This window comes from Girardinichthys multiradiatus, chromosome 4, assembly GCF_021462225.1.
Source record: "Girardinichthys multiradiatus isolate DD_20200921_A chromosome 4, DD_fGirMul_XY1, whole genome shotgun sequence".
Taxonomy (NCBI): Eukaryota; Metazoa; Chordata; class Actinopteri; order Cyprinodontiformes; family Goodeidae; genus Girardinichthys; species Girardinichthys multiradiatus.
This window is the reverse complement of record NC_061797.1, coordinates 19,493,858-19,512,861: the sequence shown is the minus strand read 5'-3', so window position 1 is coordinate 19,512,861 and position 19,004 is coordinate 19,493,858. Positions and strand designations below refer to the sequence as shown.

Genomic DNA, 19,004 nt, shown 5'->3' with positions numbered 1-19,004 from the left:
ATATTTTTGCTGGTCAGAGAGTTTTTTTTTTTTCTCTCACAGACAGGCGCTTTACTGCCCTCTACCGTACCGTAATAGATTGCAATTAATCAAAGCAAGAGTGTTTTTTTTTTCCTCTTCTCAGCAACCAAAAACAGGGTCCTAACAAGCAACTCCACAATCACACGTCTAGAAGTTGACAATCTAAACAGAGACCAACAGTGATGCTTTTCGAAATTATACATTCTGAAAGTCTCAACCTAATTAAAAAAAATGCAACTTTGTTTTGCAAAGACAATTGTTTTCTTCTTAGAATCATGCTTTCACCTCATTTCATTTACCTCTCTTTTTAAGGAAATGTTTCATTTTAATTTTAATGTGGGTATACGTTTTTTTTTTTATAAATCACTTAATTGAGTTTGCCTTTATTATGTTTAATACTAATTGGTTATTATATGTATCATGCATGCCACTTTGTACATTATGTGGTCTATGCCTGCAATGATATGTAGCTCTATTTCTGCAAGCAAATCTGTAGTATTAGTTACAAAGAGGAATACTATGGTTTTCATATCCACCTCATCTTTGCTGCTCTTGTGTTATATAGGTCTTTTTCAGACATCAAAGTCCCTCTTAAACTCAAAATATCCAGAAGACAGTTTTGAAAGTTTTAGTCTCACTATTTATTATTTTTTTCATCCTATTATCTTAATTTCTAAGGCATCTACCAATTTCTGTCAATAGGGCACTAGTTTAAAATGACAGGATCTCCATGTTTAACTTTATAAACTTTATTTTAGATAAACAACCCAGGCAAATACATTCAAGGTGCAGGGAAATTAAAAGAATACACAATTTTTCAAGTTTACAGAATATTTGAGATAGTTTTGTAAATATTTATAATGTTTTTCTTTACTGTAGAGAAAAGAGTTCTAGGTTTACATATCTAACTGTTTTACTAATAAATCTTTTGGGTGGAGTAAGCATTCAGTCTGTCAGTACTGTCTTTCAGGTCAGTAAGTCTGAGTCTTTGCAGATTTAACCAAAAATTACTGAGAGCTGCCCCTGCCTCAAGCAGCGGAGCCAGTCTGTCACCACAGAGTCACTGACCTCCTTTTTGCATCGCCTGTTGTCATTTTTGTATCCTGCATTTACAGATAGCTAGTGAGCCAACAACGATTTTAATTGATAAAATGTATTTTGCATTGGGATAAAGCATAGAATTCCCATCCTGTGAACAAAACTTTTAAACTCTGAAGGTTTTTTTCCCTAGTGTACATCTGTTGCATTTGTCAACGTCATTCATTTTTCATTCATCTTCTGTACTGCTCATTTTATAATGGGTCACAGGGGAGCTGGTGCCTATTTCCAGCAGTCTACGGGCGAGAGGCAGGGTACACCCTGGACAGGTCGCCAATCCATCGCAACATTTGTCAACCTGTCCTTTGTAAATTTAAATTTTCTTAGGATGCCCTAGAGAAGCTCCCAAGCAGCTGCAAAGTTTGCTTATGGCCCAGGCCTTACACATATTTTAGACTGAATCTGGACTGTATGTATTTTTTGTGTTATTATTTTTGTTATTAATTTTACTATTACTTTTCTGTCATTCTCATGCCTTCTAAAAAGGAAGGTGTTTATATAAAATGATAAGAAATTAAAAGTGTATTTTCGATCAAAAACTTGAAACTGTTTCTCTGAGCATTCTGAGTAATTGTTGGTTTCTGAATATTTATTGAATGTTTAGTGTCTGAATATGTATTATTAAAGATAAAGAAAAAATAAAACGTTTGTAAAAAGAAAAAAAAAATGTCTTGCAACACAAAAACGTATTCTGCGCATCGATTATTAAAATGTATCATGTTTTTTGTGCTTTTATTTTGAACGAGTTTCCGGTTTTAACACGTTAGCGTTTGTTTTTCTTCATGGAGCATCCTGCCGCTCCAGTGTTTACTTCCTGTGTAAAAGGTTACGAATTTGTCCCTAAGCGCAGATCTGGTTTTTGTGAGACTGGCTTATTTGAATAGAAACAGAAACATCTGGATCAAATATGTCTTCTGATGAGTTAATCGGACCCGCTTTACCGCCGATGTTTCAGGAGGGACCTGAAAGCGACGACAGTGAAAATGATTGTAAGAAACAGATATTTAGTCTGAAGCAATCGCGTCAGCAGTTTGTTTTCAATGGTTTATTCCAGCTGAGTTGTGTTTTTTGTTTTCCTTCTTCTTCTTTTTACTCCCTGTAGTCGCTGGTCCTGCGCTCCCTCCCGGTTTCAAGCGGGGTGAAGCGTCGAGCTCCTCGGATGAAAGTCAGCCGGAGGTGGCGTTCAAAAGAGCCAGGACTGGAGGAGCTGTAGAGTAGGTGGTCACTGTAGTGTTTAGTGATTAAATATGCCACCACAAACACAACAGTAACACGTGTCTCTGAGCAGGGTGACCAATGATGATGATGATGAAGATGATGGTTTCTTTGGGCCAGCTTTGCCACCAGGATTTAAAAAGCAACGGAGTTCACCAGAAAGGTGAGCAAAAATACCTGTAATTAACCATATACTGTTTGGTTCAGTTTGAACTAGTTGGAACTATAGTAAATCACACTGAGAGCCATTATCCACAAATGGAGAAAACATGGAACAATGGTGAATCTTTCCAGGTGTGACTGTCGTACTAAAATTACTCCAACAATGCATCGACAACCCATCCAGGAGATCACAAAAAACATCTTGACTTTTGGGAACAAATTCTGTGGGCTAACAATACAAAAATTGAACTTTTTGGAAGGTATGCATCTCATGTAAAACTAGTTAAGAAACATGGTGATAGCAGTGTCATGATTTGGGGCTGCTTTGCTGCTTCAGGGCCTGGAGAATGACTTGCAGTAATTGATGGAACCATATCTACTCTCTACTAAAATATCCTGAAGGGGGATGTCTGACCATCAGTTTGTGACCTTAAGCTCATTTGCACTTGGGTTATGCTGCACGACAATGATCATCAGCGATATCTATACGACTCAATAAATAGATTATTTAAATAGGTTTTGCAGTGGCCTATTCAAAGTCTAGACTTAAATCTGATTGAGATAGTGTGACATGACTGTAAACAGGCCTTTCATACTCAAAAAACCTTCCTATGTTGCTGAACTAGAACAATTCAGCAAAGTGTCGTTTGCTACAACTTCTCTACAGTGATGTAAAACACCTGTTGCCAGTTATCTCAAAAGCATTAAGTCACAACCAGTTGTTATTAAAATTCAACCGTTGTTTTAAAACTCCATTTTAGATGTATTCGGGTTATCTTTGATCTAACACATTTAAATGTGACCAAAAAGCAACAACAGAAGGAATCTGTAAGGGAGCAAGCGCTTTTTTAGAGCACTGTAGCTGAAGGCCTAAAGTTTTTAGTTAAATAAGTTCATATTATTCCCTCAGACCCCCAGTGCTGGGACCAGCTTTGCCCCCCGGGTTCCACAGAGCAGCGCATGACAGCGATGATGGTGAAGATGGAGAGGGTCTCCCAGGGCCTGCATTGCCCCCAGGATACCAGGCTGAGCTTTCCAGCAGTGATGGAGAGGACGAGGATGTGATAGGACCCATGCCTGCCAAAGGACCCGTTCAAGACTCCGTGGCTCTTGAATTTGAACGACGAGCACAAAAGATGAAAGAGAAGCTCACTGGAGAGGTTGTCTTTCTCCCACATAACCTGAACTGTAGACTTTCATCGTTTATAAACGCTCACAGACATGTTTTTGCCTTTTTAAGTTTTCTCGCTCTATCTGATTTTTATGTAAATAGGAGGTTCCTGAGGTGTTGACTAGAGAAACATGGATGACGGAGCTCCCACCAGAATTGCAGCACATTGGTTTAGGGGCTCGAACCTTCAAGAAAAGGTCAGGTCCAGAGAACAAAGATCGATCGATTTGGACAGACACACCAGCAGACAGGGAGCGCAAGGCCAGGGTAGTTATTATGAAATAATTACCCTTTGTAATATGGTTCAAGTAAACGGTTGTCTTTGTGATATTTGGTTGGGTCTCAAAAGTTATGTTCTTTACCAACAGGAACGCCTTGAAGGAAAGAAAACAGGGGAGACAAAGAAAGATGAAGTCCCACATGTTCCTCAAAAGGAGATGGAAATGGCAGAAAAAGTATCTAAATATAATGTAAGTAGCTCCTACAGAGTTCTTACTGGCTTGGTTGCCTCTTGGCTACTTCTCTGATTAATCATCTACTTGCCCGGGCCTTTTGAAGATAATGGATTGTAAAGTGCCTTATGAGATGTAAAAATCTTCAGATGTTGTTTTAAAATTAAACCCTGCAGTAAGCTTCTCTGAAACTTTCCCCCTGATCTGCTCTGTTTCTTGTCTTAATGATGCTGTTTATTTGTCTGATGTTTTCTAACATCCTTGGTCCTTCATATAATATCCCGATTAAATACATTGATGAATGTATCATCAATGTATTTAATCAATCAATAGCTACAACTCTTTTGAATATTTAATCTTTAGTTTTCCTCATCCAAATTGCAAGGCACTAAAACCACTTCTGTTTGTTGTTTTGTACTGTCCACCAGGCCCTTACTCTCAATTTTTAGATCAGTTTTCAGACCTTTTATCTGATTTAGTGTTAAATACAGATAAAGTTATTATAGTAGGGGATTTTAACATTCATGTAGATGCTGAAAGTGATAGCCTAAATATAGCGCTTAATGCTATCTTAGACTCAATTGGCTTTGCTCAAAACATTAACAAACCTACCCACCTTTGTCTTCATTCTCTGGACCTTGTGCTGACATATGGCATTGAGTGTAAAGACATAATATTTTCTCATAACCCTGTCCTGTCTGACCATTTTTTAATAACCTTTGAGTTTAATTTAACCGAGTACTCCACACCTGAAAGAAAATTTCATTATAGTAGATCATTTTCAGGCGATGCTGTAACAACTTTAAAGAATCTGTTCCACTTTTAATTTCCTCATTATCACTGAAAAGCACAATGGAGGGCAATAATTCTGTTTCTGCCCCTTCACAAACTGATTCTCTTGTTCATAGTGTTTCTTCATCATTGCGTGATGCATTAGACAATGTAGCCCCCTTGAAAAAGAAGGTAATCATTCATAGGAGGCTAGCTCCTTGGTTTAATTCAGAGCTGCATACTTTAAAGCACAATGTTAGAAAATTGGAGAGAAAATGTCGCTCTACACACCTAGAGGATTCCTACTTAATCTGGAAAAATAGCCTACTGTTGTATAAAAAGACACTTCGCCAAGCCAGAACAGCTTATTTCTCATCATTAATAGAAGAGAACAAGAATAATCCTAGGTTTCTCTTTAGTACAGTTGCTAAACTTACACAGAGTCATAGCTCTGTTGAGCCATCCATTCCTTTAGCTCTTAGCAGCCATGACTTTATGGGATTCTTCTTAAATAAAATTGATTCTATTAAAAAGAAAATCTTTGACATAATCCCGAAGATGATTACTTCATCCTCAGCAAGTGAGACAACATTGGAAATAACTGCAGAACCTGATTTGTGTTTGGACTGTTTTGATCCTGTGAAGCTTCCTGAGTTATCAGAAATATTAGCTTCATCTAAACCTTCAACTTGTATGTTAGACCAACCAAATTATTTAAGGAAGTGTTCCCTCTGATTACCAGCCCCATTTTAGATATGATTAATCTATCTTTAGTAAATGGATATGTACCCCAGGCTTTTAAGTTAGCTGTAATTAAACCTTTACTTAAGAAACCTTTGCTTGATCGAGATGACTTGAAAAATTACAATCTTCCATTCTTATCTAAGATTCTTGAGAAAATAGTTGCTAATCAAATGTGTGAGCATTTACACTGCAATGACCTGTTTGAAGAGTTTCAGTCAGGCTTCAGAGCTCATCATAGCACTGAAACAGCTTTGCAAAAAGTCACTAATGATATTCGTATGGCCTCAGATAATGGACTTGTGTCTGTACTGGTTCTGTTAGATCTCAGTGCTGCATTTGATACAGTTGACCACAATATTCTCTTAAAAAGGCTGGAATATGCTGTAGGGATCAGGGGAACAGCGCTAGGCTGGTTTAAATCTTATCTGTCTGACAGATTCCAGTTTGTTCATGTAAATGATAAATCATCTTTAAACTCCAGGGTTAATTGTGGAGTACCACAGGGTTCAGTACTTGGGCCAATTCTCTTTATATATATATATATATATATATATATATATATATGCTTCCAATAGGTCAAATTATCAGGCAGCATAGGATACATTGTCACTGTTACGCTGATGATACTCAGCTTTACTTATCCATAAATCCTGATGAGCCCAACCATTTAGATAGACTACAAGCATGTCTTGAAGATATAAAAACTTGGATGACTTTAAATTTTTTGCTTCTAAATTCAGACAAGACAGAAGTTGTCGTCTTTGGACCGGAGTCTTTAAAAAAAAAACTGCTTAGTCAATCACTTAACCTGGATGGTATTAAATTGTCCTCCGGTAATAAAGTAAAAACCTTGGTGTTATTTTTGACCAGGACATGTCATTTAAATCCCATATTAAACAGGTTTCTAGGATTTCCTTCTTTCATCTCCGGAACATTGCCAAAATTAGAAATATCCTATCCAGGAGTGACGCTAAAAAACTAGTCCATGCATTTGTTACTTCAAGGCTGGACTATTGTAATTCTTTACTATCAGGATGTCCACAAAATGCAGTTAAAAGCCTTCAGCTGATTCAAAATGCTGCAGCAAGAGTTCTGATGAAAATTAAAAAGAGAGATCATATTTCTCCTATTTTAGCTTCCCTTCATTGGCTCCATGTTAAATCCAGAATAGAATTTAAAATTCTCCTCCTCACATATAAAGCCCTTAATGATCTAGCTCCATCATACATCAGAGATCTGATTGTTCCATATGCTCCTAACAAAGCACTTCGTTCTCAGACTGCAGGTTTACTGGTGGTTCCTAGAGTCTCTAGAAGTAGAATGGGAGGCAGATCCTTTAGTTATCAGGCTCCTCTCCTGTGGAACCAGCTCCCAGTTTTAGTCCGTGAGGCAGACACCCTGTCTACTTTTAAGGCTAGGCTTAAAACTTTCCTTTTTGATAAAGCTTATAGTTAGAGTGGCTTAGTTTATCCTGGGCTATCTTCCTTATTTTTTTTACCTCTGTCTTCATTCCCTCCCTGTTGGATGGAGTAAGGGGGAGTCAGGTTTAGCCTAAACCAGCTCAGTTATGGTGGAGGTGCAAACACACCCTCCATTTCTGCTACCTGTATGACCCCCCCTCTTTTCCAATGGTTATGGTCAATCTGACAGAGAGAGGTATCCCAATCGTTGTGGTTTTTAGTATAACAATGGCCATCAGTGGGCTCTAGATGGACAAACTGTCTACTTTTAAGGCTAGGCTTAAAACTTTCCTTTTTGATATCGCTTAAGCTGGAGGTTTCTTCCTGTTAAAAGGGAGTTTTTCCTCTCCACTGCCGCTACATGCATGCTCAGTATGAGGGATTGCTGCAAAGTCAACGCCAGTGACTGTCCACTGTCTCTACATGCTCATCCAGGAGGAGTGAATGCTGCAAGTCACTGACTGAATGCAATCTGCTTCTTTAGACAGAAACACTTTTTATCCAATTTGAATAAATAACTGAATCTGACTGCACTGTTAAATGGTTATGATTAATTGGAATGTACAGGGGTTGGACAATGAAACTGAAACACCTGGTTTTAGACCACAGTAATTTATTAGTATGGTGTAGGGCCTCCTTTTGCGGCCAATACAGCATCAATTCGTCTTGGGAATGACATATACAAGTCCTGCACAGTGGTCAGAGGGATTTTAAGCCATTCTTCTTGCAGGATAGAGGCCAGGTCACTACGTGATACTGGTGGAGGAAAACGTTTCCTGACTCGCTCCTCCAAAACACCCCAAAGTGTCTCAATAATATTTAGATCTGGTGACTGTGCAGGCCATGGGAGATGTTCAACTTCACTTTCATGTTCATCAAACTAATCTTTCCCCAGTCTTGCTGTGTGTATTGGTACATTGTCATCCTGATACACGGCACCGGCTTCAGGATACAATGTTTGAACCATTGGATGCACATGGTCCTCAAGAATGGTTCGGTAGTCCTTGGCAGTGACACGCCCATCTAGCACAAGTATTGGGCCAAGGGAATGCCATGATATGGCGGCCCAAACCATCACTGATCCACCCCCATGCTTCACTCTGGGCATGCAACAGTCTGGGTGGTACGCTTCTTTGGGGCTTCTCCACACCGTAACTCTCCCAGATGTGGGGAAAACAGTAAAGGTGGACTCATCAGAGAACAATACATGTTTCACATTGTCCACAGCCCAAGATTTGCGCTCCTTGCACCATTGAAACTGATGTTTGGCATTGGCATGAGTGACCTAAGGTTTGGCTATAGCAGCCCGGCCGTGTATATTGACCCTGTGGAGCTCCCAACAGACAGTTCTGGTGGAAACAGGAGAGTTGAGGTGCACATTTAATTCTGCCGTGATTTGGGCAGCCGTGGTTTTTTGGATACAATCCAGGTTAGCACCCGAACATCCCTTTCAGACAGCTTCCTCTTGCATCCACAGTTAATCCTGTTGGATGTGGTTCGTCCTTCTTGGTGGTATGCTGACATTACCCTGGATACCGTGGCTCTTGATACATCACAAAGACTTGCTGTCTTGGTCACAGATGTGCCAGCAAGACGTGCACCAACAATTTGTCCTCTTTTGAACTCTGGTATTTCACCCATAATGTGTGCATTTCAATATTTTGAGCAAAACTGTGCTCTTACCCTGCTAATTGAACCTTCACACTCTGCTCTTACTGGTGCAATGTGCAATCAATGAAGACTGGCTACCAGGTTGGTCCAATTTAGCCATGAAACCTCCCACACTAAAATGACAGGTGTTTCAGTTTCAGTGTCCAACCCCTGTATGTACCTGACTTTTGTGAAGTGCCTTGAGACGACATGTGTTGTGAATTGGCGCTATATAAATAAACTGAATTGAATTGAAATTTAAGACCTTCGTATCAACACCTTTGTTGTTTTCCAGGAGTCCAAGCGTGGTGAGTCTCTCATGAGTTTACATTCAAAGAAGCTGAAGGAAAAAGCAAAGGAGACAGCTGACAAACCTGTAGAGAGGAGGCCGTTTGATCGGGACGCAGACCTGCAGGTGAATCGCTTTGATGAAGCCCAGAAGAAGCGACTGCTGAAGAAGTCTCAGGAACTGAACACACGCTTCTCCCACAGCAAGGACCAAATGTTCTTGTAACATTTTGTCAGAATTGTAAAAAGGTACACGCAGCTTTTCAGGTGTTGTAGCGGGTTGTCTGACCATACTTTTATAAAGGGTTTATACAATATGGACTGTGGACAATGTGATTCATGTTTTTTAAGTTGGTGAATGTTGCTTATTTTTAAGGGGTCTTTTAATAAGGATTGGTGTTATGGAAAGATATTCATTCTAATAAAACATTATTTTTAGATAGGCCTAGCCAGCTTGCCTATATCTGTGAATCTGTGAAATATCACAGATACCCATAAATGGAATTGCTCTTAAATTTAGTTTATGTATATCCATCCTGTCACACTATTGGCCACTTTATTTTGGTTTGTTGTTTTGATTCTGGAATTTCTGTCCAAGAATCCATTAACAAATGTTAATGCCCCAGGGTGACAAATAATGCAGTTAAATTAAGGCTGGATTTTTGATCTCAGTATAAGCTAATCTGGTTTTCATGTGAGACATTTTTAACAGTGCTTAAGAAACCCTGCCAAATTAGCCCCATTACATTTATGAATGAACCCAGAACGACTCCTGGGTTCGAATCCAGGCCTGGAGTCATTCTGCATGGTGTTTGCATGTTCTCCCTGTGCATGTGTGGGTTCTGTCATGGTATTCTAGCTTCATTATACAGTTCACAAAGATGTCTAGTGGGTAAATTGATCTCTCCAAATTGCCCTTAGGTATCAGTGTGTGTGTGTGTTTGGGGGGGTGGGGCGACCTGTCCAGGGTATACCCTGTCTTTCACACCAGCTTCCTCACTACCCTGCCAGGATAAGCAGGTATGGATAGATGGATGCAAACTGCATATAAAAAACGACAATGGGATTTAGTTGATGTCCTTAGTTGATTTATAATAAATAAAAACTTCAGAAATGATGTATTTTAATGATTCAGCAGTGTATGTTTGTAACTCCTATAAATGTGACCAGTGTACATTTTGACTGATTTATTTTAGTATGATTATTTTTACTGTATAGATTAATGTAAAACAGGCTGACAGTTTGAACGGTCCAGTAAACAGTTTTTATTTTTTTTTTCTATAGATTGAATAAACTTTTATCCCAACGAAATAATAACATAATCCTGCTCTCATTTTTACTCATATTTTATTAAAAATATTTTTTATAAAGATGAAGCCGCAAAGGATGCGGAAACATGAATGAACCCTCAGAGCTTCCGTACTAGAGTACTTTGCGCATGCGTGTGGCGGTTGTATCTTAAGTTAGCATTGCTCTACAACATGTCAGAAAAAGGAGAGGTAGATTTAACTGGTGCCAAGCAGAATACTGGTGTTTGGCTCGTGAAAGTGAGTATATGCCGGTCTATAATCACATTAATAGATGAGCTAAAGACTCAGATAATTATTAAAACAAAGACGAAGCTAAATGTTAGCTTTTTAGCAACATGCAAATGAATCTGCTATATGTCACAAATATTCCCTAATGGAAAACTATATTTACAACATACCTTTGGGGTTAAGGTGGTGCTCTTGGACAAAATAATATTTAAATTGGACTGGGATTGTGAAAATAAAGCTCTGGCTTAATAAAAACTAAGCGTAACTAATAAAAGGTTAGACTAAGTCACTGAAAGCTTTATGGCGTGTTTTTTACATGCGTGTTTTTTACATGAGAGGATGTATATAAATAAGAATTTTTATGGTATTTTTGTCAAATGGCATTATTCATCTAGATCTCTGTAAGAATTGCAGTTTTCTTCCGGTTATGTTTCTGTTAAAAGCTTCGTTTAACAAGAGGTTAAAATGTCCTGAGATTTTATTATGAGAGTGCACAGTTTGGCAAAGACAAGAAGAAGCGCAGAATAGCAAAACTTTGGCGAAGAAATGACAGTCAGCATTTAGGACACCTATTGACTTTTGGATTTTTAACGCAAATAAAATTCTGAAGCCAAGTTTATTATTTTTATCATTCTTTCTGTAGAATACAATACAAAAAGGGTTCATTATTGTATCTAAACTTAACATAGTGGAATATTTGTAATATTAAATGTATTAACAATGATTAATTGCTGACAAATGCATTGCATTTCTGAGTCATATTGTTTGATCATCATAATATTTCTTCAGATTTTACATTGGAACAGAAGGGGGGATTTCTGTTTAATTATACCGGATCGCTTGTTTTCAGGAGAAATCATCCCTGTTGATATACTGTCGTCTTTGTTTTTGCAGGTGCCAAAATACCTCTCTCAGCAATGGGCAAAAGCAACAGGAAGAGGCGAGGTCGGGAAAATCCGAATTTGCAAGTATGTGAAATTAAGCTTCCATCCATAAAGTAGCAGAAGACTCAACAAAGTGTCAGCCGCTCAGAAGAGACAGTCAATATTTTTGTTATTTATGTTTGTGATTGTTACGCAGGTTTTTAAGCTTGATGTTGAGATTCAACAATGAAAGCTTCCTAGTGTGCCATATCCCTTCCAGAAAAGATTACAATATAGGGTACAACATAGTTATTTATACTATTCTCAGGTACAATAGTTCCTTGAGGCACAGTGTAATAGGTGAGTGCAGGAAAAAAAAAAAAAGGATAGGTACTTGGTAAGTAAAGAGAGCAAGTGAAAACTGAACTACGTAGACTGTTTATTATTATTATGCCATATGTAATATATATCTGCTTGCCAGTCAATTGAGTAAAATATTGTCGTTTGCTTTTATTTTAAAGAAAAGGAAACCAAGGAAAGCCAGAGGTAAGTGAGGTTTTACAGAACTACACAGATGTATATGTGCCACATCAAGTTATATACACCACATGCCTTTATCATTTCCTGTTTGAGAATCAAAGGTAAGAACGATCAGAGTCCAGTTAAAGGGTGATACAATGCTTTTGCCAAGAGTGAGTGTGCAAAAAGGTCTCACAAATTGTTTGGGATTTTTATACAGTGGTATAGACATTATTTATCTAGTTATAAACAGTAGAGTGAAATCTTGAGTGCATGTATGTTTACTAGCAGATTTAAGGTAAACCAATTCTACTTTTATTTACATTTTAACATCTTAAATGAGAGTCTGGCTCCAAATGAAAAGAAAAGAAATAGAAATAATTTATTCAGTCTTTCATGGTCTGAAAATGTCCACACTGCTGCTCTCTACAGGTGTCTTTCACCTTGAATGAAGAACTGACTACTATCGAAGGGATCGAAGATAAGACGGTGTCTGCACCTCGCGAACATCCTTTTACCATGCAGTCAGTGGGGGGTCAGATGCTGGCGGTCTTCACAGAGAATTCATCTGGTGAGTTTCTGGGTCCAGCCTGAGGATACAAAGTGTCTGCTTGACCACTTGCATCGTGACATGAGACACTTGGTTATTATTCAGTAATCAATTTATTAGATTTCTGTGATGTGAAATATCTTTAATGGTGAAGGCATCTATTCTGCTACTTGTGCATTCTTGCTTTATACGGATGCATCTAACAAAATTAGAAAAAGGTCTATATTTTTTTGTCAGTCATTTCAGAAAGTGGAACTCATATGCACCGCTCAAAAACATTAAAGGAACGCTTTGAAAACACATCAGGTCTCAACCGGGAAAACAAAATCATGCTATTTATCCATAACGATATGGAATGCGCAATGTGTGAGCAACATAATAATATCACATAATTTGATGAAATGAACATTGTTAACCTACAGAGGGCTTAATTTGAAGTCACTGGGAAGTTTAAACTGAAAAACTGATGCAGCAGCTGGTCCAATTAGCTGAAATGTCATTGCAGCAACTCAAACTGGTGCTCAGTGGTTTGTTTGGCCCCCACGTCTTGGGGCATGCTCCTTATGAGATGTCAGATGGTGTCCTTGGGTATCTCTTCCCCGGTCCTGACCAGGGTGTCACTGAGCTCCTGGCCAACCTGGTGCTGTTGAGGAGCTTGCTGGTATCAATTTCCTCATCCTCCAGGAACTGCCTGCATACTCTTGCCACATAAAGCGGGTCATTATCATGCACCAGGAGGGACCCAGGTTCCCTGTGTTGCTGTTGCACCTTTTTCTACCACACGTTTTCCTTCCACTTAACTTTCTATGAATATGCTTGGATACAGTACTTGGTAAACATCCAGCTTCTATAGCAATTGTCTTTTGTAGTTTATCCTGCTTGTGGAGGGTGTAAATGTCAAGTCAGCGGTCTTCTCCATGATGGTGTAGCCTACTCACCAAGACTGAGAGACCATTTAGAGGCTCATGAAACCATTTCAGGTGTTTTAAGTTAATTTGCTGATTAGGAGTTGACACCAAGGGTTTCCAAAATGTAACTTTTCCATAATATTCTAATTACAAGAAATAAAAGGTTAAAATATTTCATTATAAAAGATATGAGTTTGACTTTCTGAAATGATTGACAAATAATATCGAACATTTTTACAATATTCTAATTTGTTGAGATGTACCTGTAGATGCAGCGTGTTCCTTGCCTGTACTCCTCTCCTTGGTGTGTTGAAAACAGACTTTTTCTTGAGTGGGAAGGTGTCCACAGTAAGGACATTGTACATGCCAGTAATGTGCTGCATACAGTGGATAAGTGAACCCTCTAAAGAAAACAGTCGTCATCGTCTGTGTCTTGTCCGCTTTGTTGTTTTTACTCTTAAACACCCAAGAGATTTGCAGTTTCTTTGTTTTAACACGTCACTCATTTGTCTTTGGTTCCCCTTTTAAGTCTAATATGAGTAAAAGGAGCAGATTGAGTGTGGGCACTGTTGCAATTTCACTATTTGGGAATGCCATGAAGTGGATGAATCGGCATAAATCATCCCTGAGTGTGTAGTGATTCCATTTCTGCATGGGCTTCCTTGGTTTAGTTTGGGGCTTCAAATGCCTTTTTGTGCTATGAATGTTTGGAGGTTTGGTTTTTTTTGTGTTTTTGGTGCTAATGGACGTGTGCTGCAGTGCTTTCTTTGACCGCAAACAGCTGATATAAATGTGTCTGTGTGTTATGGGCTGCACTGTTGAAATATAAACACTGTTTAGCTACATAAATATAAAAAATATGTAGAGCTTCTTTTTTAACCTTTACTATAAACAGACAGCAAACTAAGCTCTACATATAACGTCTTTTTAAAATTCAGTTGATAAAAGAAGCATCTGTGCAGCCCTGGTTTAAATGTGTATTAGTGCTGATACACAGTCTCTTTGCTTGCTTGCGTTAAGGTCATTCTAGCGTCTGCTTGTCAGAAGAAATGCAGTGAAGCTGTGTGATTTAACATTTCCGCCTGGGACTAAACCGTGGCTATGGCTCCTTTTGTTTAATCCCCTCCTCCCTTCGTTCTGCATTCCCCTGTGTTTTCATGTGTGCCATCCCTCCCCTCCTGTAGGCCAGTCAGAAGAAAGATCTGATGGCAGCAACTCAGGTTCGGGGGCAGGGGCAGGTCCAGGTGAGTCCTCCATTTTTGCAGAAAGCAAGAGATTTCTATCAAAGGAGTGACAGTCTTTTAGCAACAATTGGCATTTATGGTGTTACATTATGAAACCATATAGACACATTTGAACTTGGGAGATGTTTATGGTGGTACTGTGGTGGTATCTTGAGCTAATTACCAGTTCTTGCTGATGGTTGAAGTGATTTAAGTTGTGGAAATATTAGAAAAAACTGCTGTTATATCTACTGTTTACCCTGATGTAAATCTCTTTTACTCATAAAAAAAACAGCAGCTATGTTTATGGTCAATAATTTGCCAATTTTTTCATCCAAACTGCTTAAACTCATAAAGCATTTGGATTTTCAAGTGTTTATTGAAACATGTTGGTCTAAAGCTACCCCTGAATCTGAATTTGACTGAATTTTATGAAAACGGGATACTTTTAACCTTCAAGGTTTACTTGTTAACGGAGTTGATTGTTGTTAAATGGTGCTTTAACAATAAACTGAATTAGCTGAAAAGGTTTGCTCTGCAAATACTGACTAGTTGAGTAAGGCAGGTCAAGTTTATTTATATAGCACATTTCAGCTACAAGACAATTCAAAGTATTGACATCGTACTACTTTTTCTACATTTTTCTACATTTTTCATCATAGTCGTGAAACATTAGGACAACCCGTTAAATATCTATTAAAAAATACTCGTATATCTTTTTCACTTTTATCGGAAAGTGATTTAATTGTACTTAAATGAGAAAAATGTTTTACTTATTAAACAAAAGCATTTTGCATGTTCTAGCTGAGTAAAATGATACTCTACCCCCTAATAGGTAGTCTTACCCCCTTTAGTTGAAATATCTCCAGTGAAAGGCTTCTTGCACCCATCTACCAGCCTCTGACATCTATGTATATGAGGAAGGTTTCCGCCACTCCTCATGAGATGTTTGAGGGGTTCCATGCATGCACTCCTGCTCCCTTTAGCTCCTACAAATTCTTGAACAATACACTAACAGGGACATGACGAAAACACTTTTATGACACAAGCTTCATGTCAAATGCTCATCAGTGTAAGTTAAAAGGGGTCCAGTATTGCAAGTGAAGTAGTGAACATGTTGAGATGACAGCGCTTGCAACCCGCGGTTGCTGTGCAGGCCGGATCGGCGCCACGGCGCGAGGCCATCCAACGCTGCCTGTGACTTTCAGAACATTTTCATATTTGACGCATTCAAATAACATTATTCCACAGGTCTTTCTTATTGTCGACATTTTTGGTGGCAAACGTTAGTCTTCTAGTCTGGCCTTTATGTTTTTCTTAGACAGCAAAGGTTTCCTCCTTCAGATGCCTCCCATGAAAGCTAAATATTCATATGTTGAAATATACACACTGTCAAGTCAAGTAAAACTTTATTATCCCCAAGGGGCAATTTGCAGTGCAGACAGCAATGAAAACATAAAAAATAGCCAAACACACCAACAAAACAACAAAAATAAAGTCCTTACAGTGTGGACCTGGAATTGAGCAGGCTAATAGCAGCAGGAATAAAGGATTTTTTTAGTCTGTTCGTCTTACAATATGGCATTTTGTGTCACCGTCCTGATGGTACGAGCAAGAACCCTGCCCACAGAGGATGGCTTGGATCAGCCAAAATAAACCTAGCTTTCATGAAGGACCTAGAGTTATGAAGGTCACTCAAAATATTAAGAGACATCCCAGCAATTTTACTGCAAACATTGATAATACTTTGCAGATGATTCTTATTTTTGATGGAATGTGACCCGTACCAACAAATAATAGCAAAGGTAAGAACAGATTCAATAAAACAAGAATAAAACGTCATCATAAAAACAGAGTTGACATTAAAAGTACAAAGCTTACGATAAAGGTGCATACGCTGGTGTGATTTCCTTACTTCTTTACGTGTCTGAGGGTGTGCCCGAATTTTTTCAAATGACTATCCAAATTTAAGATCACGTAAGCAGCTTTACATAATGTGTGAGAAAAAAAGTTCTTTAGGGTGAACATTTTTAAGCATACAATGTAATATCAACATAATCCAATATTATAGTAAAGATCAGTTTGTGTTATTAAAGTTTTTAAGCTAACCACCGATGACCTAAAATACAAAATAAAGAGTAACAACTCTTCTGAGCCAGCAAATATCAGAGGGCACTGGTTCAGAAACATGTTTGCAGTAAAATTTGTAACGTTATATTATTTTAACAAAGCATAACTGCTGATTTAAATCGAAATGTAAGGAGTTTCTTATATTATCGTCTCATCCATGAACGACGCCAAGCAGACAACTGGCGTGCCGGTGTACGGTTAGAAAGAAGAAGTGAACAGACGAGCACCAAGAAGATTGGAGCCTGTCTCTTAATTAGACCGATCACTGGAACCGTTTAGATCGGTTCTGCTTACCTGCTCTTAGCTGGCAGAGCAGGTTTGGTGTGTGCGCTACAAAAATAGACCTTCCGTGTTTAGTCTGAGAACATCTCATCTGTTGTCATCTCGCTGAATGTCAATTAAAACATATTTAAATTCACTTTTATTCAAGGTTTTAAGTAACTTTGTCCTTTTTCAGATAAAATAGCCCTGGAAGGAGTGGTGGTGCAGAGAGCAGAATGCAGACCTGCTGTTAGTGAAAGCTACATGAAATTAAAGAGGTGAGTATTATCTTCAAATTAAGCTAAATTTAGCTATTGTAAGCTAAATATTCATGAATGCGTGTTGCGATTGAATTGTTTATGTAATCATCTGTTACAGGTTACAAATTGAAGAGTCTTCCAAACCAGCAAGGTTGTCTCTGCAGTTGTCGAAACCCGTCACCACCAACTACAAACCTGTGGCCAACCACGAATACAATGTAATAAACACTCAAGAGTTTTTCTTTTGTCGGTCACTCAGTTCATAAGCAAAAACTTTAAAGCCTCTAATAGAAATGTTCTCTTTTTGCAAAACATTAGCAACCGTTCTTTGCCTAAATTGGCAGCATTCACACTTCATATGTGTGGATGACATGAGGGTCAATATCTGGTAACTGAGCTCCTTGTTTGCTTCTGTTGCAGCGTGAATACGAGAGGAAAAAGAAGGAGGATGGCAAGAGAGCGAGGTCTGACAAGCAGCAGGTGTTGGACATTTTGTTTTCTGCATTTGAGAAGCACCAGTATTACAACATCAAAGACCTGGTAGACATCACCAAACAGCCTGTGGTAAGACTAGAAGACGACAGAAGCGCCTCATTTATTTTTATAAAGCTATTAATTCAGATTTCAAACAGTCCTGTTTGCCCAGAAGATAAACAACAAACGAATGTTGCAGCTGTTATAACAAAATAACCATTAAACTGAATTTAGTTTTTTCTGTCGCTGTTGAAGGTAGAATTTGTCGCTGTGCATTTTATAAGCATGTATAATTGAGTCACACCAGAGAAAAGATTTAACTGATATGTATATTTGGTGTTCTTCACAGACATACCTGAAGGAAATCTTGCGTGATATTGGCATCTACAACGTAAAGGGAACACACAAGAACACGTGGGAACTTAGGCCGGAGTACAGACATTACCAGGCTGAGGAAAAAACTGATGAATAGGGTTTTTATTTATTTACTTTATTAGGAAACGGGTTGACTTTGAACTGCCTCGAGTGTCTTCACACCAGCATTCAAGATGGGAGGTTTACATCCCCATGTTCTTGTTTTGTCAAAGCTTCAGTACACGAGGCCCTCAGCTTGACTTCCATTGGAGAATTAGATTTATAACTTGGCTCCTCTTGATTTCATTTATTTTTGTGTATTAAAAACTAGTATTTTGAGTGTGGGTAATTAACTGTGTAGGATGTGACACAGGTAAGGAGTTTTAGCCAGGTATGACTTGGAGGGATCACATCTGCACTGGAGATTTTACTGGATTTCAAGTGTTTGTACAAGTTACTTATGTAATAAAGTTGTTTCAATGGAGCAATTTTATGTTTTTTTTAATTTGACGCACAATTGGTGTAAGATTGCACTTCTAGAAACGGTGTGATCAAGTATAGGTACATCTCTGCAACAGAACATCGTCAAAAAGTTCAATATTTTTTTGTCATCCATTTCACAATGTGAAACTAATAATTCATTACATAGAGTGAAATATTTCAAGCATTTCTCATATCTTTGATTATGGTACAGATGAAACCCCACAATAATATTACATGTCAGGCTTCTGAAGTATGTTCATTGCTAAGCACTCATTACCTCGTTGGGCTTTCTGCGTGAATTACTGCATCGATGTGGCGCCGCACTGAGGTGATCTGCCTGTAGTTATCCCTCGACAATACAACAGATTATCTAGCTTGGCTGCATTGATTCAGTAAATAATGCAAAACG

The 19,004-nt window shown here is 38.4% G+C and overlaps 2 protein-coding genes across 3 annotated transcripts; both read left to right on the top strand.

Moving 5' to 3' along the window:
- Positions 1–1,915: 1,915 nt before the first annotated feature.
- Positions 1,916–10,354, top strand: gpalpp1 (GPALPP motifs containing 1). Its single transcript, XM_047363438.1, has 7 exons — positions 1,916–2,108; positions 2,222–2,333; positions 2,408–2,497; positions 3,407–3,656; positions 3,770–3,934; positions 4,036–4,137; positions 9,040–10,354. Exons 1-7 carry the CDS (start codon positions 2,027–2,029, stop codon positions 9,256–9,258), a joined length of 1,020 nt encoding a protein of 339 aa, XP_047219394.1. The 5' UTR covers positions 1,916–2,026; the 3' UTR covers positions 9,259–10,354.
- Positions 10,355–10,455: 101 nt separating this feature from the next.
- LOC124867555 (general transcription factor IIF subunit 2-like) lies at positions 10,456–18,600 on the top strand. Of its 2 annotated transcripts, XM_047364048.1 has the most exons (9): positions 10,456–10,579; positions 11,465–11,538; positions 11,955–11,979; positions 12,385–12,523; positions 14,595–14,654; positions 17,221–17,302; positions 17,403–17,502; positions 17,705–17,848; positions 18,108–18,600. In XM_047364048.1, the coding sequence occupies exons 1-9, from the start codon at positions 10,514–10,516 to the stop codon at positions 18,228–18,230; spliced, it is 813 nt and encodes a 270-aa protein (XP_047220004.1). In that variant the 5' UTR covers positions 10,456–10,513; the 3' UTR covers positions 18,231–18,600. The 2 variants fall into 2 exon arrangements, with proteins under 2 accessions (XP_047220004.1, XP_047220005.1); XM_047364049.1 differs by lacking the exon at positions 14,595–14,654 and having other exon boundaries at positions 10,499–10,579.
- Positions 18,601–19,004: the final 404 nt, after the last annotated feature.

Excerpts from the sequence above, each read along its gene's own strand:
- gpalpp1 (XM_047363438.1), top strand. The coding sequence starts at position 2,027 with ATGTCTTCTGATGAGTTAATCGGACCCGCTTTACCGCCGATGTTTCAG. Across the intron at positions 3,935-4,035 it reads ACAGGGAGCGCAAGGCCAGG|GAACGCCTTGAAGGAAAGAA; the intron begins GTAGTTATTATG and ends CTTTACCAACAG. Across the intron at positions 4,138-9,039 it reads AAAAAGTATCTAAATATAAT|GAGTCCAAGCGTGGTGAGTC; the intron begins GTAAGTAGCTCC and ends GTTGTTTTCCAG.
- LOC124867555 (XM_047364048.1), top strand. The coding sequence starts at position 10,514 with ATGTCAGAAAAAGGAGAGGTAGATTTAACTGGTGCCAAGCAGAATACT. Across the intron at positions 10,580-11,464 it reads CTGGTGTTTGGCTCGTGAAA|GTGCCAAAATACCTCTCTCA; the intron begins GTGAGTATATGC and ends TTGTTTTTGCAG. Across the intron at positions 11,980-12,384 it reads GAAACCAAGGAAAGCCAGAG|GTGTCTTTCACCTTGAATGA; the intron begins GTAAGTGAGGTT and ends TGCTCTCTACAG.